General features: G+C 41.3%; 3 protein-coding genes across 19 annotated transcripts in view; 1 reads left to right on the forward strand and 2 right to left on the reverse strand.

Moving 5' to 3' along the window:
- Positions 1 to 7,586, reverse strand: part of tacc2 (transforming, acidic coiled-coil containing protein 2) — a 43,886-nt gene extending 36,300 nt beyond the window's left edge. For 9 of the 16 annotated variants that reach the window (XM_067524617.1, XM_067524576.1, XM_067524603.1 and 6 more), the window contains exons 1-5: positions 6,112 to 6,229; positions 4,423 to 4,523; positions 3,693 to 3,761; positions 2,198 to 2,278; positions 446 to 690 (exon numbers count right to left, since the gene is read on the reverse strand). In XM_067524617.1, the coding sequence (XP_067380718.1) occupies positions 446 to 690; positions 2,198 to 2,278; positions 3,693 to 3,761; positions 4,423 to 4,455 (428 nt within the window). In that variant the 5' untranslated portion in view covers positions 4,456 to 4,523; positions 6,112 to 6,229. Of the gene's footprint in view, positions 1 to 445; positions 691 to 2,197; positions 2,279 to 3,692; positions 3,762 to 4,422; positions 4,524 to 6,111; positions 6,232 to 7,195 lie in introns of those variants that run through there. The other 7 variants (XM_067524549.1, XM_067524643.1, XM_067524634.1 and 4 more) reach the window with 4 other exon arrangements.
- A 946-nt stretch (positions 7,587 to 8,532) lies between these two features.
- On the reverse strand, positions 8,533 to 13,533 carry nsmce4a (NSE4 homolog A, SMC5-SMC6 complex component). 2 transcript variants are annotated; one of them, XM_067524701.1, is made up of 11 exons: positions 13,393 to 13,533; positions 12,509 to 12,739; positions 12,336 to 12,416; positions 11,927 to 12,057; positions 10,950 to 11,095; positions 9,721 to 9,820; positions 9,379 to 9,469; positions 9,195 to 9,289; positions 9,053 to 9,101; positions 8,887 to 8,972; positions 8,533 to 8,760 (listed from the first exon to the last, which is right to left on the reverse strand). In XM_067524701.1, exons 2-11 carry the CDS (start codon positions 12,711 to 12,713, stop codon positions 8,695 to 8,697), a joined length of 1,050 nt encoding a protein of 349 aa, XP_067380802.1. In that variant the 5' UTR covers positions 12,714 to 12,739; positions 13,393 to 13,533; the 3' UTR covers positions 8,533 to 8,694. The 2 variants fall into 2 exon arrangements, with proteins under 2 accessions (XP_067380802.1, XP_067380793.1); XM_067524692.1 differs by lacking the exon at positions 13,393 to 13,533 and adding an exon at positions 13,232 to 13,366.
- A 153-nt stretch (positions 13,534 to 13,686) lies between these two features.
- LOC137137891 (coiled-coil domain-containing protein 177) lies at positions 13,687 to 17,308 on the forward strand. Its single transcript, XM_067524679.1, has 2 exons — positions 13,687 to 14,241; positions 14,667 to 17,308. The coding sequence occupies exon 2, from the start codon at positions 14,821 to 14,823 to the stop codon at positions 16,531 to 16,533; it is 1,713 nt and encodes a 570-aa protein (XP_067380780.1). The 5' UTR covers positions 13,687 to 14,241; positions 14,667 to 14,820; the 3' UTR covers positions 16,534 to 17,308.
- Positions 17,309 to 17,311: the final 3 nt, after the last annotated feature.

The raw sequence follows: 17,311 nt of genomic DNA on the forward strand, positions 1-17,311 counted from the left end.
AACTATAATAATGTGAACTCATTATTGGCATTATCACATTATTGGCAGTAAGATAAGCAAACAACCCAACATAATGTCATTACATTGTAAAGCCAGTGTTGCTAAACTTTGACTCCTGCACAAGTAGTATGTGAGGTCACCTTTTCCTACTGAGCCCCAGCCACATTAAACCAGTGCGTAGTCATCATGTGACTTACAAGGTCTTTAAAAAAGTATACCCACTAGCTTTACTTTCTTCCGTGTATTTATTTCAGGAAGTAGACAAGGAATACAAGCAACTGTAGTCATTTGCATGGCTTCAGTTTCCTCTGAACCAAAACAACCACAAAAAGCCAAAAATCTTACTAACAAGTCACAGTTTTATTTTGACTTTATGAGAGAAACCGTGGCTGTTATTACCTGTATAACTGTGTGTGCCTGGGTGCCCATGTGTGTTTAACCTTACCCTAGGGAGGACTCCCATATGTTGAGCTCACTGCTAAAGTCTAGACTGGGCAGCAGGTCATGAGGAAACTCAAGCTCTTCCTTGTCCTCCTGCTCTCCACCTGCAATTCCACTCTCCTCCAATCCAGTGATGACTGGGATGTCTGGGAGCACTGGTTGAGACAGCAGACTCTGGTGGCCGGTCACAGTTTCGCTCAGCGGTGATTTGTTATCCCTCTTGGTTGAACTCTCAGCATGAGCTTCACCCTGTGGGACAATGAAATAGAATCAGAGTGAGCTACGTGATACTTAACAAAATTTGATGTTTGCAACATGGGAACACCTATAGTTTAAATGATCAAACATCACAAACACATAACTCTACCCTGGGTGAAAAGAAATTGAATCATTTCATTCATTATTTATGAACCAGTACTAGACAGCATGACTGCACACAAGCAGATGTGACTGTCAATACAAGCAGAAATGATGATTAATGTACCAAAACATTTAAGCCAATTTGCATGACACAAAAAGATCAAACAAACAAAAACTGTACTCCCTTCTCAAGATTGACTAAGAAATGCCACCTCTTGGTCTAGACTCAGTCTACTTACTTAGTCTACAGACTTACTGGTTGCAGACAGAGGAAACAGTTAACCAAGTGGAACTGTGTGTACAGTGGGAAGCCTCTGAGTCACTCAGCTCACCTGTCTTACAATTACAAAGAGCCTTCATTGTGTAACATGTTCAGTACAGATGGAGGATGTCTTTGGTTTCTCACAAGCATTAATGTTGCTCACACCAAACAAATACCATAGAAGTTACACTTGACTATTCCACATTTTTAAAACAAGGTTTACAAAGATACCCATAATGCTGCCTTTCTTCACATCTGTGTATGCTGATTATTTTTAAATGTACTATTTCAGTCTACTCCTGCCTATGTTTTTTTCTTTTCTTTTCTTCAAAAGAGGCCAAACATTGCAGGAAAAAAGAACATAAAACATCCAAGAGCCACAGACACAAATTGAACCCAAAATAAGAGCTGCTGCAGGTAGGAGTGTCACTCTGTATGCGTGCGATCTCTACCATTATTTGTTGCATAATCATAATTAAAAATATATCTCCCACACCTTAACAGTCATGCATGCAGACAGGAACACTGTTCTATCATGAGATAGCTGTATGTTGACGTGTCTTGAGTTTCCTGTTCCTGGACTCGAAGTGGAAACATATGATACATATGTACAGTACAGCTGACTGACCTCTCCACTGCTGTCATGTTAGTAAAGAATAAAAATGACCAGCAGCAGCCCCAAAACTCTACAGCTCATTCACCACATAACCACCCTTTTAAAAGGTCATTAGTGGGGTCATCGTACAACCATGTGGGAGCTCTGTGAGATGGAGGCACAGTCTTTGTTTCAGTTAGTTTTACTCCCACTTATAAAGCACTGTCTGGTATTAATTAACCAACAGGAACAAAACAGAAAGCAAGCTGAAGCTTCCTGGAAACTACTACTTGTCCAACAGCCAGTGTGTTAATTCAGTTTGACAGTGGCCATGTGCTAACAAAACTTTAAGGCTTTGCCCATGATACTGCCAACAAGGAAAAGACAACAGCAAAACAGAAACTCACTTACACACTAAGTCAAAAACAAACACCTTTAATATGTCCACTCGTTCTTTCCTTTGTTAAATAATACACCTAATCCCTTAGGATTTACAAACCCTACAAGTTACATCTCACCATCTCTGCGTTTGCACTTACCAGCAGTGAACTCCACAGTGCTGAAGGTGACTCTACAGTGCAGTGCACCTCGCTCACTGGACTGACAGCCTCTGCAGGGCTCTGTGTTTTGAGAGGGGGCAGACTATAACACAAACATGCTGCAACACATGCTGCTGACGCTCCGCTCCTCTCCTGTCCTGTACTGACTCAGCTAACTCCCTCTTTACCTCCTCCTCTCCTCTCCACAGTTCTGCCCTTCCCTCAGTTGCTGCCACTCCCCTGTTAAATTTCCATGAGGCTCATCTGTTTCTTGCAGTGTTTGTGGAGTCTAGAAACACTACACTACTGCGCACTGACAAACACAGTGCCTGCTGCTGAGACTGACTGATTTGACTGGGCTGGCCACAGGGAAGTGCTAAGAATTCTCCTCCCCCCTCTACTATAAACTCTTTCCACTCCACTCTTTCTAACCCCTCCTCCTCTACAGGATCTCGCTTCCCTCTTTTCTTTCTTCAGTCCTTTCCAAACCACCTCTGCTCCAGCCCCCACCACCACAATCACCCCTACCCCCTTTGCTGCTGCGTCTTCTGGTTGGTTGCACCGACTGACAGTCCCTCTGCAGGTGAATGCTGGGAATTAGGCCAAGGGTCGGGCCTACATTCACCCCCTGAGAGGGGATCAGGTTAAACAATCTTTGGTTACATGCACACATGGGGAAATGTCATGGACACTCAGCTTCTTCCTGCATTATCAAAGCTCTGTCTTCATCCAACTTTGACCTTTCACTGCTGCTAATATGTAACATTATTAGCCAAGATCTTACCCTTCACCAGACTTTCTCTTGGCTGGCTCCCAACTAAGAAACTCGAAAGGTAAGAAAATATTTTCAGCCAGTTTCCTTATGTCTAACGTTCTACTTTGCCAGTAGCATAAATGTCACCATTTTCTTCTAGAGACTTTTAGGAGCTTTCTTGTTTTTAAGTTGTCCTGAAAAACAGCCATACTGTACAACTACGTCATAAAACCAGGGTTGCAAAAAGTGTTGCAGTGACAAGAAATCAGAAGCCTCCATTGCATACATTTTCCAATGCCATCCACACTCAAAGATAATAAAAATACAAACTACATCTAACTTATCACAGCACAAACCGATAGATAAAGAAATATGTCGACTGAAGTGAGGGCTGAAATGGTTTACTGAATATGGGACTGTGATTATTGCTTCTTTACAGGAAATAAAGTAATAAACACACATCAAATTACTTGAGTTGTTAAAATCTCCCACAGCAGCACTATGTCTCTGCAATTTGTAAGTTTATTAAAATTTACAGAACCACTTTTTGAATTTCAATATATCATTGGCAGACCTGGAGGACCTATAGTTGTTTTAAAAAGACACAGTTTGGCACTATAGAAGAGTATTTTTTCAATTACTGTGAAAATACAAGTAGAATATCTCAACCACCACTACACACACTTATATTCTCTCTCTTTCGCGCACACACACACACACACACAATCACAAACATTGTACCTGTGCAGGGTCATTTTGATTTTCCTGAGGTGGAAACAGAACAACATTTTCTGGAGCGCCATCTTCTGGCTGTAACAGGGAATAATAGACATCTTTAAGAGGAACCCTGACGTACCCTACTTCTTGCTGTAGTGTGGTTCACTAACACTAAGAAAACAAATCACCATTGTATTTAAGCCTAAAATAACAATGTTAAGCCTAACACTGCAAATCTTTCCAATAAGATCCAGAGTGCTCGGTTTGTAACCTATAGCTCATGAGAAAAATGTTTGTTAATCATATTAGAATAATCTCAAAATCCACTGCTGAGGTAACGATGATTGTTCCTCGATAGCTGTATTTATTTTAATTTGATGGAAAAATTGAAAATGTTAACTGTACACAGCAGCCTTCAAGGCATCATGGGAATAGTGGCTGTCTAACTTACAAAAAAGCAAATTCAGAGAAGTAAATGTAATAAGATATGTTTTATATACTATATATATATATATATATATATATATATATATATATATATATATATAAGCCTCAATTAAACTTGGGAATGTACACAAAGTCTGCAGCTCCATGAATGTCTCCTATGTTTTCCTGAACCCAGCAGTTAGTAATCATGCGACTAAATGTTAGTTTTGTTAGTTCTCCATGCACAAAAGACTTTAAGGTATGTGTAGCAGCAACAGGGCAGCAAGTAGCAGTCCCAGCCTTATAAAGCCAGCAAGCTTGCTCTTACCAGTGCCTCAGTTGTGCTGCTCTCGTTCCCCATGGCCCAGCCAGCTGCAGGGCCACAACTGCCCAGACCAGCAGCGATTTACATCAGCTAGCTGGAAGACACTAACACAGTAGGACCATCAGCACACAGCAATTCCCAGGTTCAGCAAAGAGAACGAGAATTACAGTGAGTGAACAGGGAGCTTTGGTCACTCAGTGGTCACAGGATTAAGGGTTTCTTGGTATGAGGTGGAAAAACCAGGGTCAAAGAAAAGTAAGATTAGGGACTTGTGATGTAAGACCTCCCTCCCAGACCAAAGTGCAGGCGCTACCTCTGTTGATCTAGGCTTAAAAGTAGTAAAAAAACAAACAAACTGCATCCTTTGGGATAAATGTACTTATGCAATAATGACATGATTGTTGTATTAGTAGTCCTGTGAGGTACTCATCATGGGTTAAACAACAGAATGTGGTGTATCAGGGTTCCCAGCAGTGTTCAGGATGTTAATGAACACAAAGAACGGTCCATGGTCTAGGAGCGTGTTTCATCATCATCAAGCAGTATATGTCTTTACAAAATATACAAACAGTATATTTTATAAAGACATGATAGCAGCGTTTACCCACAACACAAATCAAACACATAACCCTATCAAAAAAGTGGTTCTTTGGTTATTTCTCTGAGAAAGAACGTTCCTTTATCGTAATTATTCTAGCTGAGAAGTAAATTCTTTATGTTTACGTTCCTCATATGGCTGCAGGGACTCGATGTTTGCTCTGTGTTTAGTCAGAAAGCACTGACCTGAATATGCACGACTTTATAAATAGAGATCTGCCTTGTCCACTGTGTTTAGACTTAATTCCAGTGTTGTGCACAATTTGTCTTCCACAATACATTTCCAAAGAAATACAGTGGCTGCTTCAGTTACGAACCACTAATTTACGTTTTGACTCTATATTATTTGCTATTTATGAATATTTGGGAATTGTTTATAATGCCATGAGAAAAGAAATATCTGTATTTCCCCTTATATTCTGTGATGTGCCAACTCCTCTGCCTCCTCTGCCTGCTTGCTATTTGTGTAAATGGGGTGTAATTTCAGCCCCCACACTGAGAACACGTGCACTTTAACTGGCAGCAGTGTTTCAGGGCTTTGTGGAAGCACAGAAAGCACTGGGGCAAATCATATGATTGGACTGTTGCCTGATTCTCTTCTCACCTCATCATCAGCCTGTCCTTCACTCAACATGAGCCATCTTTTAAGCTCTTGGGTTTAGACGAGCACCGTATAACTCTGCTTGGACGCCAACAGTGTAGGGTTACTGTTCCCTACCCCTTATCTGACCTGTCCGAGCAGGAACATTAGCTCAAAAATAAACACAATGCTGTATTTCAATTGTAATTTTTAATATAATATCATATGATATTTCTCAGATAAAATACACAATCTAATTCAACAAAGCCATAGATCAAATAAAGCATGTGAACATAATGTGAAGCAGATAAGGTTTTGATACAAGAAAATGGGGTGATTATAAAAAACAAAATATGATACAGTGACAAGTGTTTCAATTTCAGTTTTACTAGTGGCCAGCCTTTACCCATTTTCCTTCATTTTAATACATTGTCCTTTCTTCATCTGAAGAAGTACTATGAACTAAACATATAATCCAAAATCTGCATCGCGGCTGCAAATCAAAAGCTACTCACCACTGTAAACCAAAGACTTTTCCCCCAACAGCGTCTCCAATATGTTTACTGTCACACACCAGGCCAGTGTTTGTTTCTGTCTCGTCTGAGGAGCCCTGCTCTCTCCGTTACTATTTTTGAATTACATACTAAGTGGGAGGAGAGGGTGGACACAGGACAGGGACAACATGGGGACAGGACCAGGGGGAGGAGAATGAACTGGAGCTGGGGAAGCCATGTCTGCTAAGGGTGTGTTGTGGTAGGGGGTCCACTTGATCTGACAGCTGGGGGAGACACTGGTTATACAACAACATTGTAAATAAACAAACTTAGTAGATGGATGGAACGACCTCCTAGCACTTGCAGTGATCGTGTAAGAGTCTGTGGATGCTACTGTAAAATTCATTTCCCTTTGCATTTCTCCAAAGCTTTTATATATATTCATCATCTCTTCAGTGCAGTTAAATAGTCCAAAGAGTCAGTCCAGCATGTGACTCCGATTGGACAGCAGTTGAACAACACTCTCACAAATCTCCTGTAACAAAGGCACCAACGGCAAGAACAACAAAGCAGCCATTCAACCAAAAGCCAAATTTACAGGTTTGGATCCTGTATTGTATCAGGGGGCTGTCTGTAAAGAAAGTGGGCTTATCATCTTCCCTAAAAAACACTGACTTGATCAGCTCTGGCTCTGACACACATCCTAGCATACTCTCAGTGGAAACTCCATCCGTGTTCGCCTGACAGTTTTCTACCGTCTAAACCATTATTGTGGCTTTTGTTTTTCCGATACATGTATGGTATCCATTCTTCAGCATTTGTCACTCTCCATCTTCCTCCACAACAATCAGCACCACCCTGTTACTTTTATACTCAGCTCCTCCCTTCCTCATCCCTTCCATCTGCACAGCTCCTTCTCCCTCCTGACATCGACCCTCCTCCTACACCAGAGAACACCTTCTCCCTCTCTGTCTTTTCCTGAGCTAACCTGCTGTTGAGCAGGAAAATGTATTCCATTTCCTCTTGCACAATCTCTGATCAGCATAGACACTGATGCTACACTGCACCCAGCCTCTGTTCAGCACACTTTCACTCCTCTGTTTACCTGGCTGTGTGAGATTCCGATGCAGCTCCCCATCTTGTATTCCATGTCCTCCTCTGGAGAAGTAACTCTGGCACTACACGGCTGGCAGAGCACCTTTCTGCAGAACTGCATCGTTATCAGTCAGGCTCAGCATTGCCAAAGCAGGCAGATCTGTGAGTGTGCACGCCTCTGTGTCTGTATCGGTGTGTGCCTCAGTGACTAATAAATGCTCTACGTTGGCTGCGGCACGCCTGTGGCATATGTTTTCAAGCCATTGTTATATAAATATATGGTACATCTGCCCTGCATCTTACACAAATAAGGAATCCAACCTAATCAAATGAGTGGTGAAAAAGAGAGCTTCTCTTCCTTGGCTCACATGCAGCTTCGCCTCACATCACTGCACGAATGAGCAGAATGAAGCACTGCTTTGGAGGGAAAAAAAATTACTCAACAGGGAGAGAGGAACAGCTGAGAGGAAGCATAAAATGCGTCTGTCCCTTTAAACACATAGAAGATGGCCAGGCTGAATGTGATACATCATGTTGAGAATATTTATTGTTTTTCTCCAGGTAAAAATGATCATAGTGACGTTCACTAAGCTAAAATAGAGCGGGTTGCAATAATACAGCAAAAGACATTTTTTCTTTTGCCACATATTTGTCCAATACACATTATATAATTAAATGAATTCTTTTACTAGCATATCTAGTGAATTTACCCACCCACAGCAGTGCATGTTTTTAAACCTCCAAATCCCTTTTACATTTTTATCACAATTCACAGTCAAATACATGATCAAAGTGTTGGCATATTTTTAGAACAGTAGTGCTGTATCTTGCAAAAATAGAAGCCTAAACCTCGACAGAAAAGGTTGATTGATAGCACCATACAAAGAAGAGCCCAGTATCTCCCAGAGGCCAGAGCTATAGTATTTTCTCTTATTTTCAAATCGCTCACTGGTCAATCTAATTTTAAGACATTTGACAACATTTTAGGCACATGAAACCTCCATATTAAGCAATCTTTACTTGAGGGCAAATGTCACAAATAATCTATTGATCTTATTATAAAGCCTAATATAAAAAAAAAAAATAGTCGTAGGACTTAATGTGTAAACATACTAACACATACTATTGTCTTTTAGGAAATTGCACATCTCTTTTAAATAATGATCATGTTTGAGGTTGACCCAGGTTTTAAGTATTAAAATAACAATAAAGCATTTTTTGGTCAGAATATCTGTAATATAAGTCAGATTTTAAAAATACACACGCAATGTTTAAACTTTGCAGCATAAAATGTCATATATGTTAAACATCTGCAACTTATACATGCTATTAATAAATAAAGCAGAATCAGCTTTTATTTGTCTTTTATTACTCTTTTAAAAACAGTAAAAAAGGTAAAACTATTTTAGTTGGAAAATAGAGCTGTCTGTCTTTTTTACAAATTTAAAAAAAAACTGTAACATCTAAAATCAATGTTTGGTTTGAAATAACAAAATATAGCATGGTCCGTCACTCATTCTCCGAGCTTGGAGGATGAATCATTGTCTCTGTGATGTCGAAGGCGTCTATGAGGTCCTGGGAAAAAGATAAAAATATAACGTAACATCACAATCACAACGTGACTCACAAAACAAGATGTTTTATAGCTGGTACTATATTGTTGCGTGATTGCTTCCAGTTTTCAGGTCAAAGATGTCTAACCTTCCATGTCTTTGGGCTGATAGAGATGATGCACTGTTTACGGCTGCATGATCCTCCAGCTTCCACTTCCCCCTCCTCTACAGGTGCTGAGATATAATAACAGGTATAGTTTATTTTTTGTTATTCTCCAGTCAGAATAACACAACTTAATGTTACATTTTCTTACCTATACAAGGTAATTTGTCATTATCCAGATACATTCGTGCCAAACCATCCTGAAACAAAAACAACACTATCACACCTAATATGAGCCACCAGAGGGCAGAACAGCTAATTTTCAATCACAATTTTCAGCGCAATCAGCTCACCCTGATTAGAAAAGATGTGTGGAAAATGTTCTCTACTGTCCGGGAAAACGAGTTGGGGTCAATAACAAATTCGTAATACGATATTGGTGATGTTGCTGTGACAGAAACCAAGACACAAAAGTTAACAATAGCTATGCAATGATGAAATTTTAAAATAAATTGTCCTTGAGGTCATGGAACTCACGATCATCTTGATAATAAGTCTTCAGGTATCCCAGGATTCTTTCGACCTCTTTTTCTGTTGCTTCTTGATGGGACTCTTCCATTTTCTTCAACTGTAAGACAACATTAACATGATGCAGCAAGTGTCTCATGCTAAACACAATGTGCTTTTTTATCTCCAATTAAAAAAATGAAAGAAAGCATTGTTGGTGCCATTTATTTATTTTATAAGCATATATAATATATGTTTTACAGGTTTAAATACATTTTAAGCTTAAATCACAACTTTTTTTGACACATGACTCACTAGTATCTGTCGAACGCATACAGAAAACTACAACCACAGAAATGTAAGTTTAGCTACCTGAGTGGGCATTATCCTTGTGGCTTCTTTGCTGGGTGCTTTCCTTTGCCGTTCTATCCTCTGCTTTGGAGGAGGCGGCTCAGCATGAAATGAACCCATCCTGAGAAAAATTAACAGAAATAAAAACAGATGGTAAATACAGCTCAGAAAATGTAATACACTGGGAAAATGCAACCATAATAATAAACCTGTTTAAAAACAAAATAGTCCAATTTAAAATTTACACATAATATGGACTGCTTCCTGTGATTTGTAATTGCAGAATTGAATTAACGACACTATATTATTTTGAGAGGGACATCACAAGTGAATATGCTGGCACTTGAAGCCCTATAACATGTAACATTTTTGCAACAAAATAAAATCCAAATCATCTTCTGAAGGTGAACAGACACTGCTATCTGACTGGCTTTTAACCATTGGCAAGAGCTAAAAACTATAAAAACCGGCCTGGTGTTCTTCCTGTTATTCCAGTAAAGAATAACTTTGCAGTGATGAAACTGTATATTTATTATTGGCTTACTTATTTGTTTTTGTGCCCAATGTGAGGTTGATGTGCTAGTGACATTTTACTTTTTAAATCATACATGCCTGTTGAGGAAGGTTAGCAAATGTAACAAAATTTCTGACTAGAACAATAACTGGACATCAGAACTGGTGATACATGCGCTTGTGTTGGTTGCTGTAACATTACAGCATGTTGTTTAGCTTCCTAGCAAAGTGTAATATTTTGTCAAGGCAATCCAAGTTGTGTAAGGTTCTTTCAGTTTGCTACAGTATCTGTTATGTTCTGGTTTTGCAAAATTTGATTGTGGCACCGGAAGAAGATGTCTGAGCTTGCAAATCTACTGCAGCCAAGTTTAGTTTCTGGTTAAAGTGCCTCAGACAAGACTGCTAAAGACAACTGGAATTAAATCATAGTGTCACCATTTATCTTCAATATACCAATAACAAAAAAAATAAATGAAAATGAGATGCAGAATTCTGTCTGCATGAAATCCCATAATATTATTTTAACATATTAGCAAACATGACTGTTTGGGTTCTGATGCTGTGTTTGCTGGTTCAGTAACAGCTTTAGCTTGTATACACAAATGCACATACTGCTGTGTAAGAGGAGGACTCAAACGGGAACTGGAAGGAAAGCAGGAAAAAAATTGCAAAAGTACCAAATCCTGCTTATTAGGGCTTTAAGTCACAGCAGGGACAAAACATGCTGAAGCACCCACATGTAGTGGAAAGACGGTGCAGTCCTGAAACAGCACTCTGCTCTCCTGGCTAATCTGTGCCAAGCATCCTGGGGCAGGTAGCCATCACCTCCATTCTGTTGCTCATCCTCCTCATCTTCTAGTCGATTGAGACCCATGAAGGACAACTGTCCGAGAAGCAGAGACATCTCCACATGACCACTGAAATGTATGACATTCTGGTATTTACATTACAACCTAAATTCACATTTTCTCTCTCGTAATTATATCATTACCTTGTTCTTATTTAACCAGATACACCTAGTTAAACAAACTAGGTGTGTTATTTGTTTAAAACCAACAGGTGAGTCAGAAGGAAAGATCTGCTCTGACAGTTTACCTTGTTACTCAAATAGAGTGGCTGCCAAAATGTATTTTAACACAAGAAATTATGCATCACATATGTTATATCTATATAAATATTTAATGATGTGTACTCATTTAACACACACACACACACTCACACAAAGACCGTTCTACTTCCTTAGCCCCAGCCGCCCTTGAATCATCCGCTTTGTATTGTCTGACCCTATATACACACCTAACCACAATATACTGTACACTGTATAATATTTTGTATTTTTTGACTTTCTATTCAAATTAGGCAAATTAGATTTGTGTAATGTATTTACATAGCAGGTTTGGTTTCACTGAAGCTGAAGACCCTTGGTTTATACACACCTATAAAGCTAATGTCTTTCCATGCAGGGGAAGATTTACACGTTCAGCAAACAACCTGTAGTCACATTATGGGTAACAAGATTAATTTACCTTCACTACAAACTCTCCTCTTATGTTTTCTCTCTCTCTCTCCTCGTCTTTTTACTTCAGTCTGACTGCATTTTATTCAAATTATAGAAAACTCTTCCCAGTCACTGGGCCACCTCAATATTTCACGTGTGTTGTGTAACATCACAATAAACGTGTCCTCTATGCGTATTTTTAATAAGTATACTCACAAGATGCTCTGCAAAAGCAGTGGGATCAAAAGCACTACCCTCAGCAAACAGTTGGCTGGCTTTCTCCTTTCCTAAGTCTGTAGCCACAACCAGGAGCTGTGCATCAAGAGCTGCTTCTCTTGCCTGTCGAACTGCCCAGGAACACAGTCAAATGAACCAAAAGGAATGGTACCCAATATCAATTGATAACAGTTGGCATTAAGGGTATATATTTCTACACTGAAATCTAATTTAAAATCACATTTTGTCAATAAACAATGTAAACAACAATTAAAGTAACCAATTTTCATAACTTGCACGTGGTTGTAGGAGAAAACTGGAGGAGATAGGGGAGGGCAAGCTCTGAATGACAAAATTAGTTTCTGTGTAGCAATACGGCTCAAACTTTCTGTGGTTGCATCCCACTTACCATCTTTGAATAGCTTGTTCGCCTGTTCTAAAACTTCAGTGAGTTTGTTGTTGGAGGGACTCAGCATATCTTCTCTATTCTCTAAAAAACAAAACAAGAATTACATCAAACACTTGTCACCAGACAACAACAGCATCAGTTGCCTCCTATACCTGCCTGTCCATCTTACTCACGTTGCACTGAGTAGATGAGGTCTCGGTATTTGCTCCGTATTTCTCTCCTGAGAACCGGGTCGTTGTCATCGTGTTGCAGGTCAGCCGGCCCTAAACCACCATCTCCGTCGTCCCCGTCGCTTTGCAGCTGTTCGGATCTCCTTCGACCAGCAGAGCCATTCTGCCGGGGAGCCTCCTCGTCGCCACTGGCTCTGGCTCTCCTCATCTTCAGCGTTGTTCGGGCAGTGGTGACTGTGTGCCGTTAGAGCAAAACCAAATATAATCAATCAATGTATCTGTCTGTAAATATTATTGCTAATTTGCCTTCTGACAACAGTTCGGAGCCGACAAAAGCCGATCTGCCTCTGGATGAAACGGTCTTTTTTATTTAGCTGACGCTACAGACGTCCGGATAAAATCGGCTGTTCTATCTAAATGCACATGGAAGCTAGGCTAAGCAAAAAAAATCAACTGCTGGGTCCGTGGGTGGTACAGCATATGTGCTACATAGAACTAACTTAACTATGGCTGCTTAAAGCGAATCTCACGTTACGTTACACGAATAGGCAACACGTGGTTAAACATGCAAAGGCGGTAAAAATATCAAAACAAAACCCATCAAACCAAATTAGAAACAAACTAGACGCAAACTACTGCCCGTCCTACGGCCGAGTTAATGCAAACACGGAAGTGCTGAACAGCTTAACATCTCAAGTCCGCATCTTTGGTTTGAATCAAGCTTGCCTTTGTTGGCTGGCAAAATCAGCTGTTTTAGTAACATAACTGGACGTCGAAAGCTTTACTCGTCTGGTTTAATAAAAACTACGTTTAGGGTGAGCTCCCATCATGCTTTGGCTGTTGTTTTGTTAGGTCTGTCCGTTATATTTTAGGTAACTTGTACGTACCTGTGAAGAAAACAGCTATAGGGCGCGCACGAACGTATCGTCAATGGTGGAAGTGAAGTCAGGTTCGTATTGGCGTCTTCCTCTCAAAGAGAAAAGGAAACTGAGTTAAATAAAATGAGGGCAGTCTTGCCCGTTACTCCTGCCTCACAAAATTAAACCGATGTCAATGTTTGTAAACTTTTGTTTAGTTTCGAACCCGCGGTCTTCTGCATTCAACCCAAATGCTCTACCACTTTTATTTGTTTGTTCTTTTAGCTTATCCAGTGAGTTCAGGGTCGCCACAGCGGATCGTTGTCCGCCTGTTGGCTGTAAGGGGTTCAGTGTCTTGCCCAGGGACACTTCGACACATAGCCAGGGCCGGGGATCGAACCACTCACCTTGTGGTCTGTGAACGCCTGCCTTTTACCAACTAAGCTACAGCCGACCCCAAATGCTCTACCACTGAGCCTTATAATATGCTGCACAAAATAGTGTTTTTAGCAGTAGGCGGCAGCCTAAATTATTTGTAATGCTGCATTTTTCTTAATTATTCCCAAACACAGGCCTGCAAATAATTTTAATAAATGATGATGTTATTTGTTGATATGTGTCTAAGAGCCTAACGAACGTGGAACTAACTTCGGTTTTGGACGAAAGCCACAGCATGCAGGGCGGAAACCAGAGCACGTGAGCAGACACGTCATAACAGGCTACGCACCGGTAGAGGGCGCACTGTTAAGGGCTTCTCTTCGCTTTGTTGTTGACATGGTAACAGGTGTATCCCTCTCTCACTGCCTGCTGACCAACATGGACTGTTACAAACCTTAACTCAACCCACTTCGGGCTTTACAGCTGCACAGATTTAAGATGGTTGGTGTTTGTTTGACAATTTCTCTTCCTTTAACATAGAACTTAGTAATTTAAATATAATGCCGTATGCAACAATTGCTTTAACTTTCTAGAGCCAAACACTTTCGCTTAATCATCAAGATTATCTTCACAGTTGTGACTGTCACGGTATTTTTGTATTATGCTATTCACAACCCAAGCATATGAAGCCGTTTTTGATAATATCATATTCTACATGTAACGCTAGTTTTCTGTCGGCTAACCACTTACAGGGTTGTTACAGAATTTCAAGTGGCACAGTGAAATTATATGACTTTGCTACTAACAAATATTAGGTCAGGGGTGTGACAGGATACTTTAAAGCTTTCTCACATTTGTTCAGCGTTAAGTGCAGGGGTCTGCAAACGACACTTTCAAGGCTTGAGTGTCCTATTTTTTCACGGCAGAGGCAGATTGAGAACCGACAGGCCTCAGGAAGAAGCAGTTAATCCCTCCATGAGCTGTCTGTGCTGAAAATCCGACCAAAGTGCAACTACTCTTAAGCAGGACCAATTCTGTTACCTCAACTCTGCATCCAGGTAACTTAGAAGGTGTTTTATTATGGATGGGCTGAAGTCCACATCCCCCGCCCTTCACCTGGATCTGAATAACTTTGACTATGCTGAAGCACAGAGGAGCCGGTATGTCTTAACGAGCCCTCGCTCACTGGAGTCCTGTGCACGACTCGGTATCAAACCCGTTGAACTTTTGATTAAATCGCTAAACGACTTGGTTGCTGAACAGCATGATGTGCCGTTTGAAGCGGTGAGAGTTATGCACGAATCATACGAAAAGGAAAGAATGAAGCTTTTACAAATGTGTCAACGGGAGAGGGAGAGGATTATCCAGAGGGCTGGAGACAGATGTCCTGGCAGTAATAAAGTCTCATGCCTGGAAGTCGTGCCCGTCTCCAAACTGAAGGATCACTCAACTGACAGACAGACATCATGGTCCCTTCCATATGCTGATCTGTGCTTTAAAGGAAAGTCTTTGAACACATCATCCTGTTCTGCTGTTGGCAACAGAGACCCAGACAGAGGCACACTGTCCAGTTTCAGTCTGGGAAGCTTAAGACACTCCCAAGCTACTGAAATGGAACTGGAGAGGCTTACCAAGGACATCAACAAGAAGATGTGTGTCACAGTATCAGAGAGAGACTGCAAGATAGCAGCTATCATGCTGGTGAAGCATCAGGAGGAGCAGGCTCGCCTGAAGCTCTGTCAGCAGGAGGAACAGGAGCGACAGTGGACATACAGGCAGGAGGAAGCCTGGAGGGCTGAGGCAGAGAAAAAGAGAAGGAAGAAGCTGAAGCAGAGCATGCAACGCTGGCACGAGGAGCTGGAATACCGCAGAAGACTGAGGGAACATCAAGCGAAAGAGAAAGCTGAACAACTCAAGCAGGAGGTGCTGCAGCAAGAAAACCGCTGGAGGACACTAAAAGAGGAGGTGGAGGCACACCGCAGAGAAAAGTCAGAGGCTGCACAGAAAGAGGCCGTGGGGCGCAAATGCTACCAGGAGAAGCTGCTTAAAGAGAAGGAGGAAAAAGAGAAAAGGGAACGAGAGAGGGAGCGAGAGATAGTAAAGGAGAAGCAGCAGAAAGCCAGGAGGAATAAAATGTTGCAGGAGAAAAAGGAAAGCAAGAGGCTACAGGAGGAAAATTGTAGGGAGCTGCTACGACACATCTTGCTGAAACAGAAGGTAGAGCAGCAGATTGAGGAAGCGAAAGAAAAAATGAGGACCGCACTTGAGAAGAAGGTGCAACACTCCTGCAAGAACCGTGCCCGAGCTGTAGAGGCACGGCTGAGGGCGCTGCAGGAGCGCGCGGCCAGAGAGGAGGAGCAGGTTCAGAAAGCACAGCTGAGGGCCAAGCTACACAGCACCCGGCAACTCACACACAAACAGATCCTCCTGCAACAGAGCCAGCGTCGCATTGAGCGAGCTGTCCTGCACGCCTCGGCCCAGCACAGGAACAGAGCTCAGCAGACCAAACAACACAACAAACACAGACAGATCTCCCACCAGAAGCTCAGAGAGATGATGCAGATAGAGGAGGAGAGAATGAGGAGGGTACGAGAGACCTACATCTCCATGAAAGAGTGGAGGAGGGAGAGGCTACGGCGACAGCAAGAGCAGATACAGAACGATGCACAGAGGCTGGCTCGGGCCTCCTTTCACATGAGGGAGAAAGTGAGAGGGCAGACAAACAGGCGAACGTTTGATCAGATGGCTCTAGAGGCTCAGCTGACTTCCTCAATGAGTCACATGAAACTGTGAAACCAATGACTTTACCTAATCTCACAGACTGGAGTCCAGACCTGTGCTAATACTGAACCAGGGCTGTTTAGAATTGGAGCTACAGTAAAAAAAATTAACCTACCATACAAGTATGTGAATGTGTTTTAACCAGCTTGGTGCTGGAGGAGAACTCTCTGAATGAATGTGGTGCTCCTGAGCTGCACAGTGGCACTGAAACATAACATAGATCATCATTATGTTGTTTTCATAGGCCATTAGTTTGTGTAGTAGTTTCAGAATGCATACGTTTGTACCATGCAATATATTATTTATTTGCTTTAGTTTATATTATATTATTTAAATTAGAACATTTTATGGTGAAATTGTAATCAACAGCAGTGGTTCACATCCATGAACACATAAAAAAGTAAAAAATAAGTAATGTCTTGCTTTGACCCCTCACTTCAGGTACTATATGTGTATGGGCTGAGAGCAATACAGCAGGACTTACTGCATTGAGTCAAGGAGTACTGAAGAGTACTGAAAGAAAACATGAAACAATGCAGTACTACACCTGTCTTGCCGGTAAAATCAGGCTAAGAGGGAAGACTAAAGGCTGTTAGAGGTCAAGAGTTAGTATTCAAACCTGCAGAAAGTGGTGCGTGTGAAGGCTACAGACCACAGAGTGAAGAGTTAAACTGGCCTGAAGCTGTTTCGGTGTTTGCAGGCTGACATCAATGTTTTGAATTTAATATGAGACGGGAGTCAAGGGAGGGTTTAGGTTGAAGATGAGCCAAGCTGCATCAGCATTCACGAT

The sequence above is a fragment of the Channa argus genome, chromosome 1, assembly GCF_033026475.1.
Source record: "Channa argus isolate prfri chromosome 1, Channa argus male v1.0, whole genome shotgun sequence".
Lineage (NCBI taxonomy): Eukaryota > Metazoa > Chordata > Actinopteri > Anabantiformes > Channidae > Channa > Channa argus.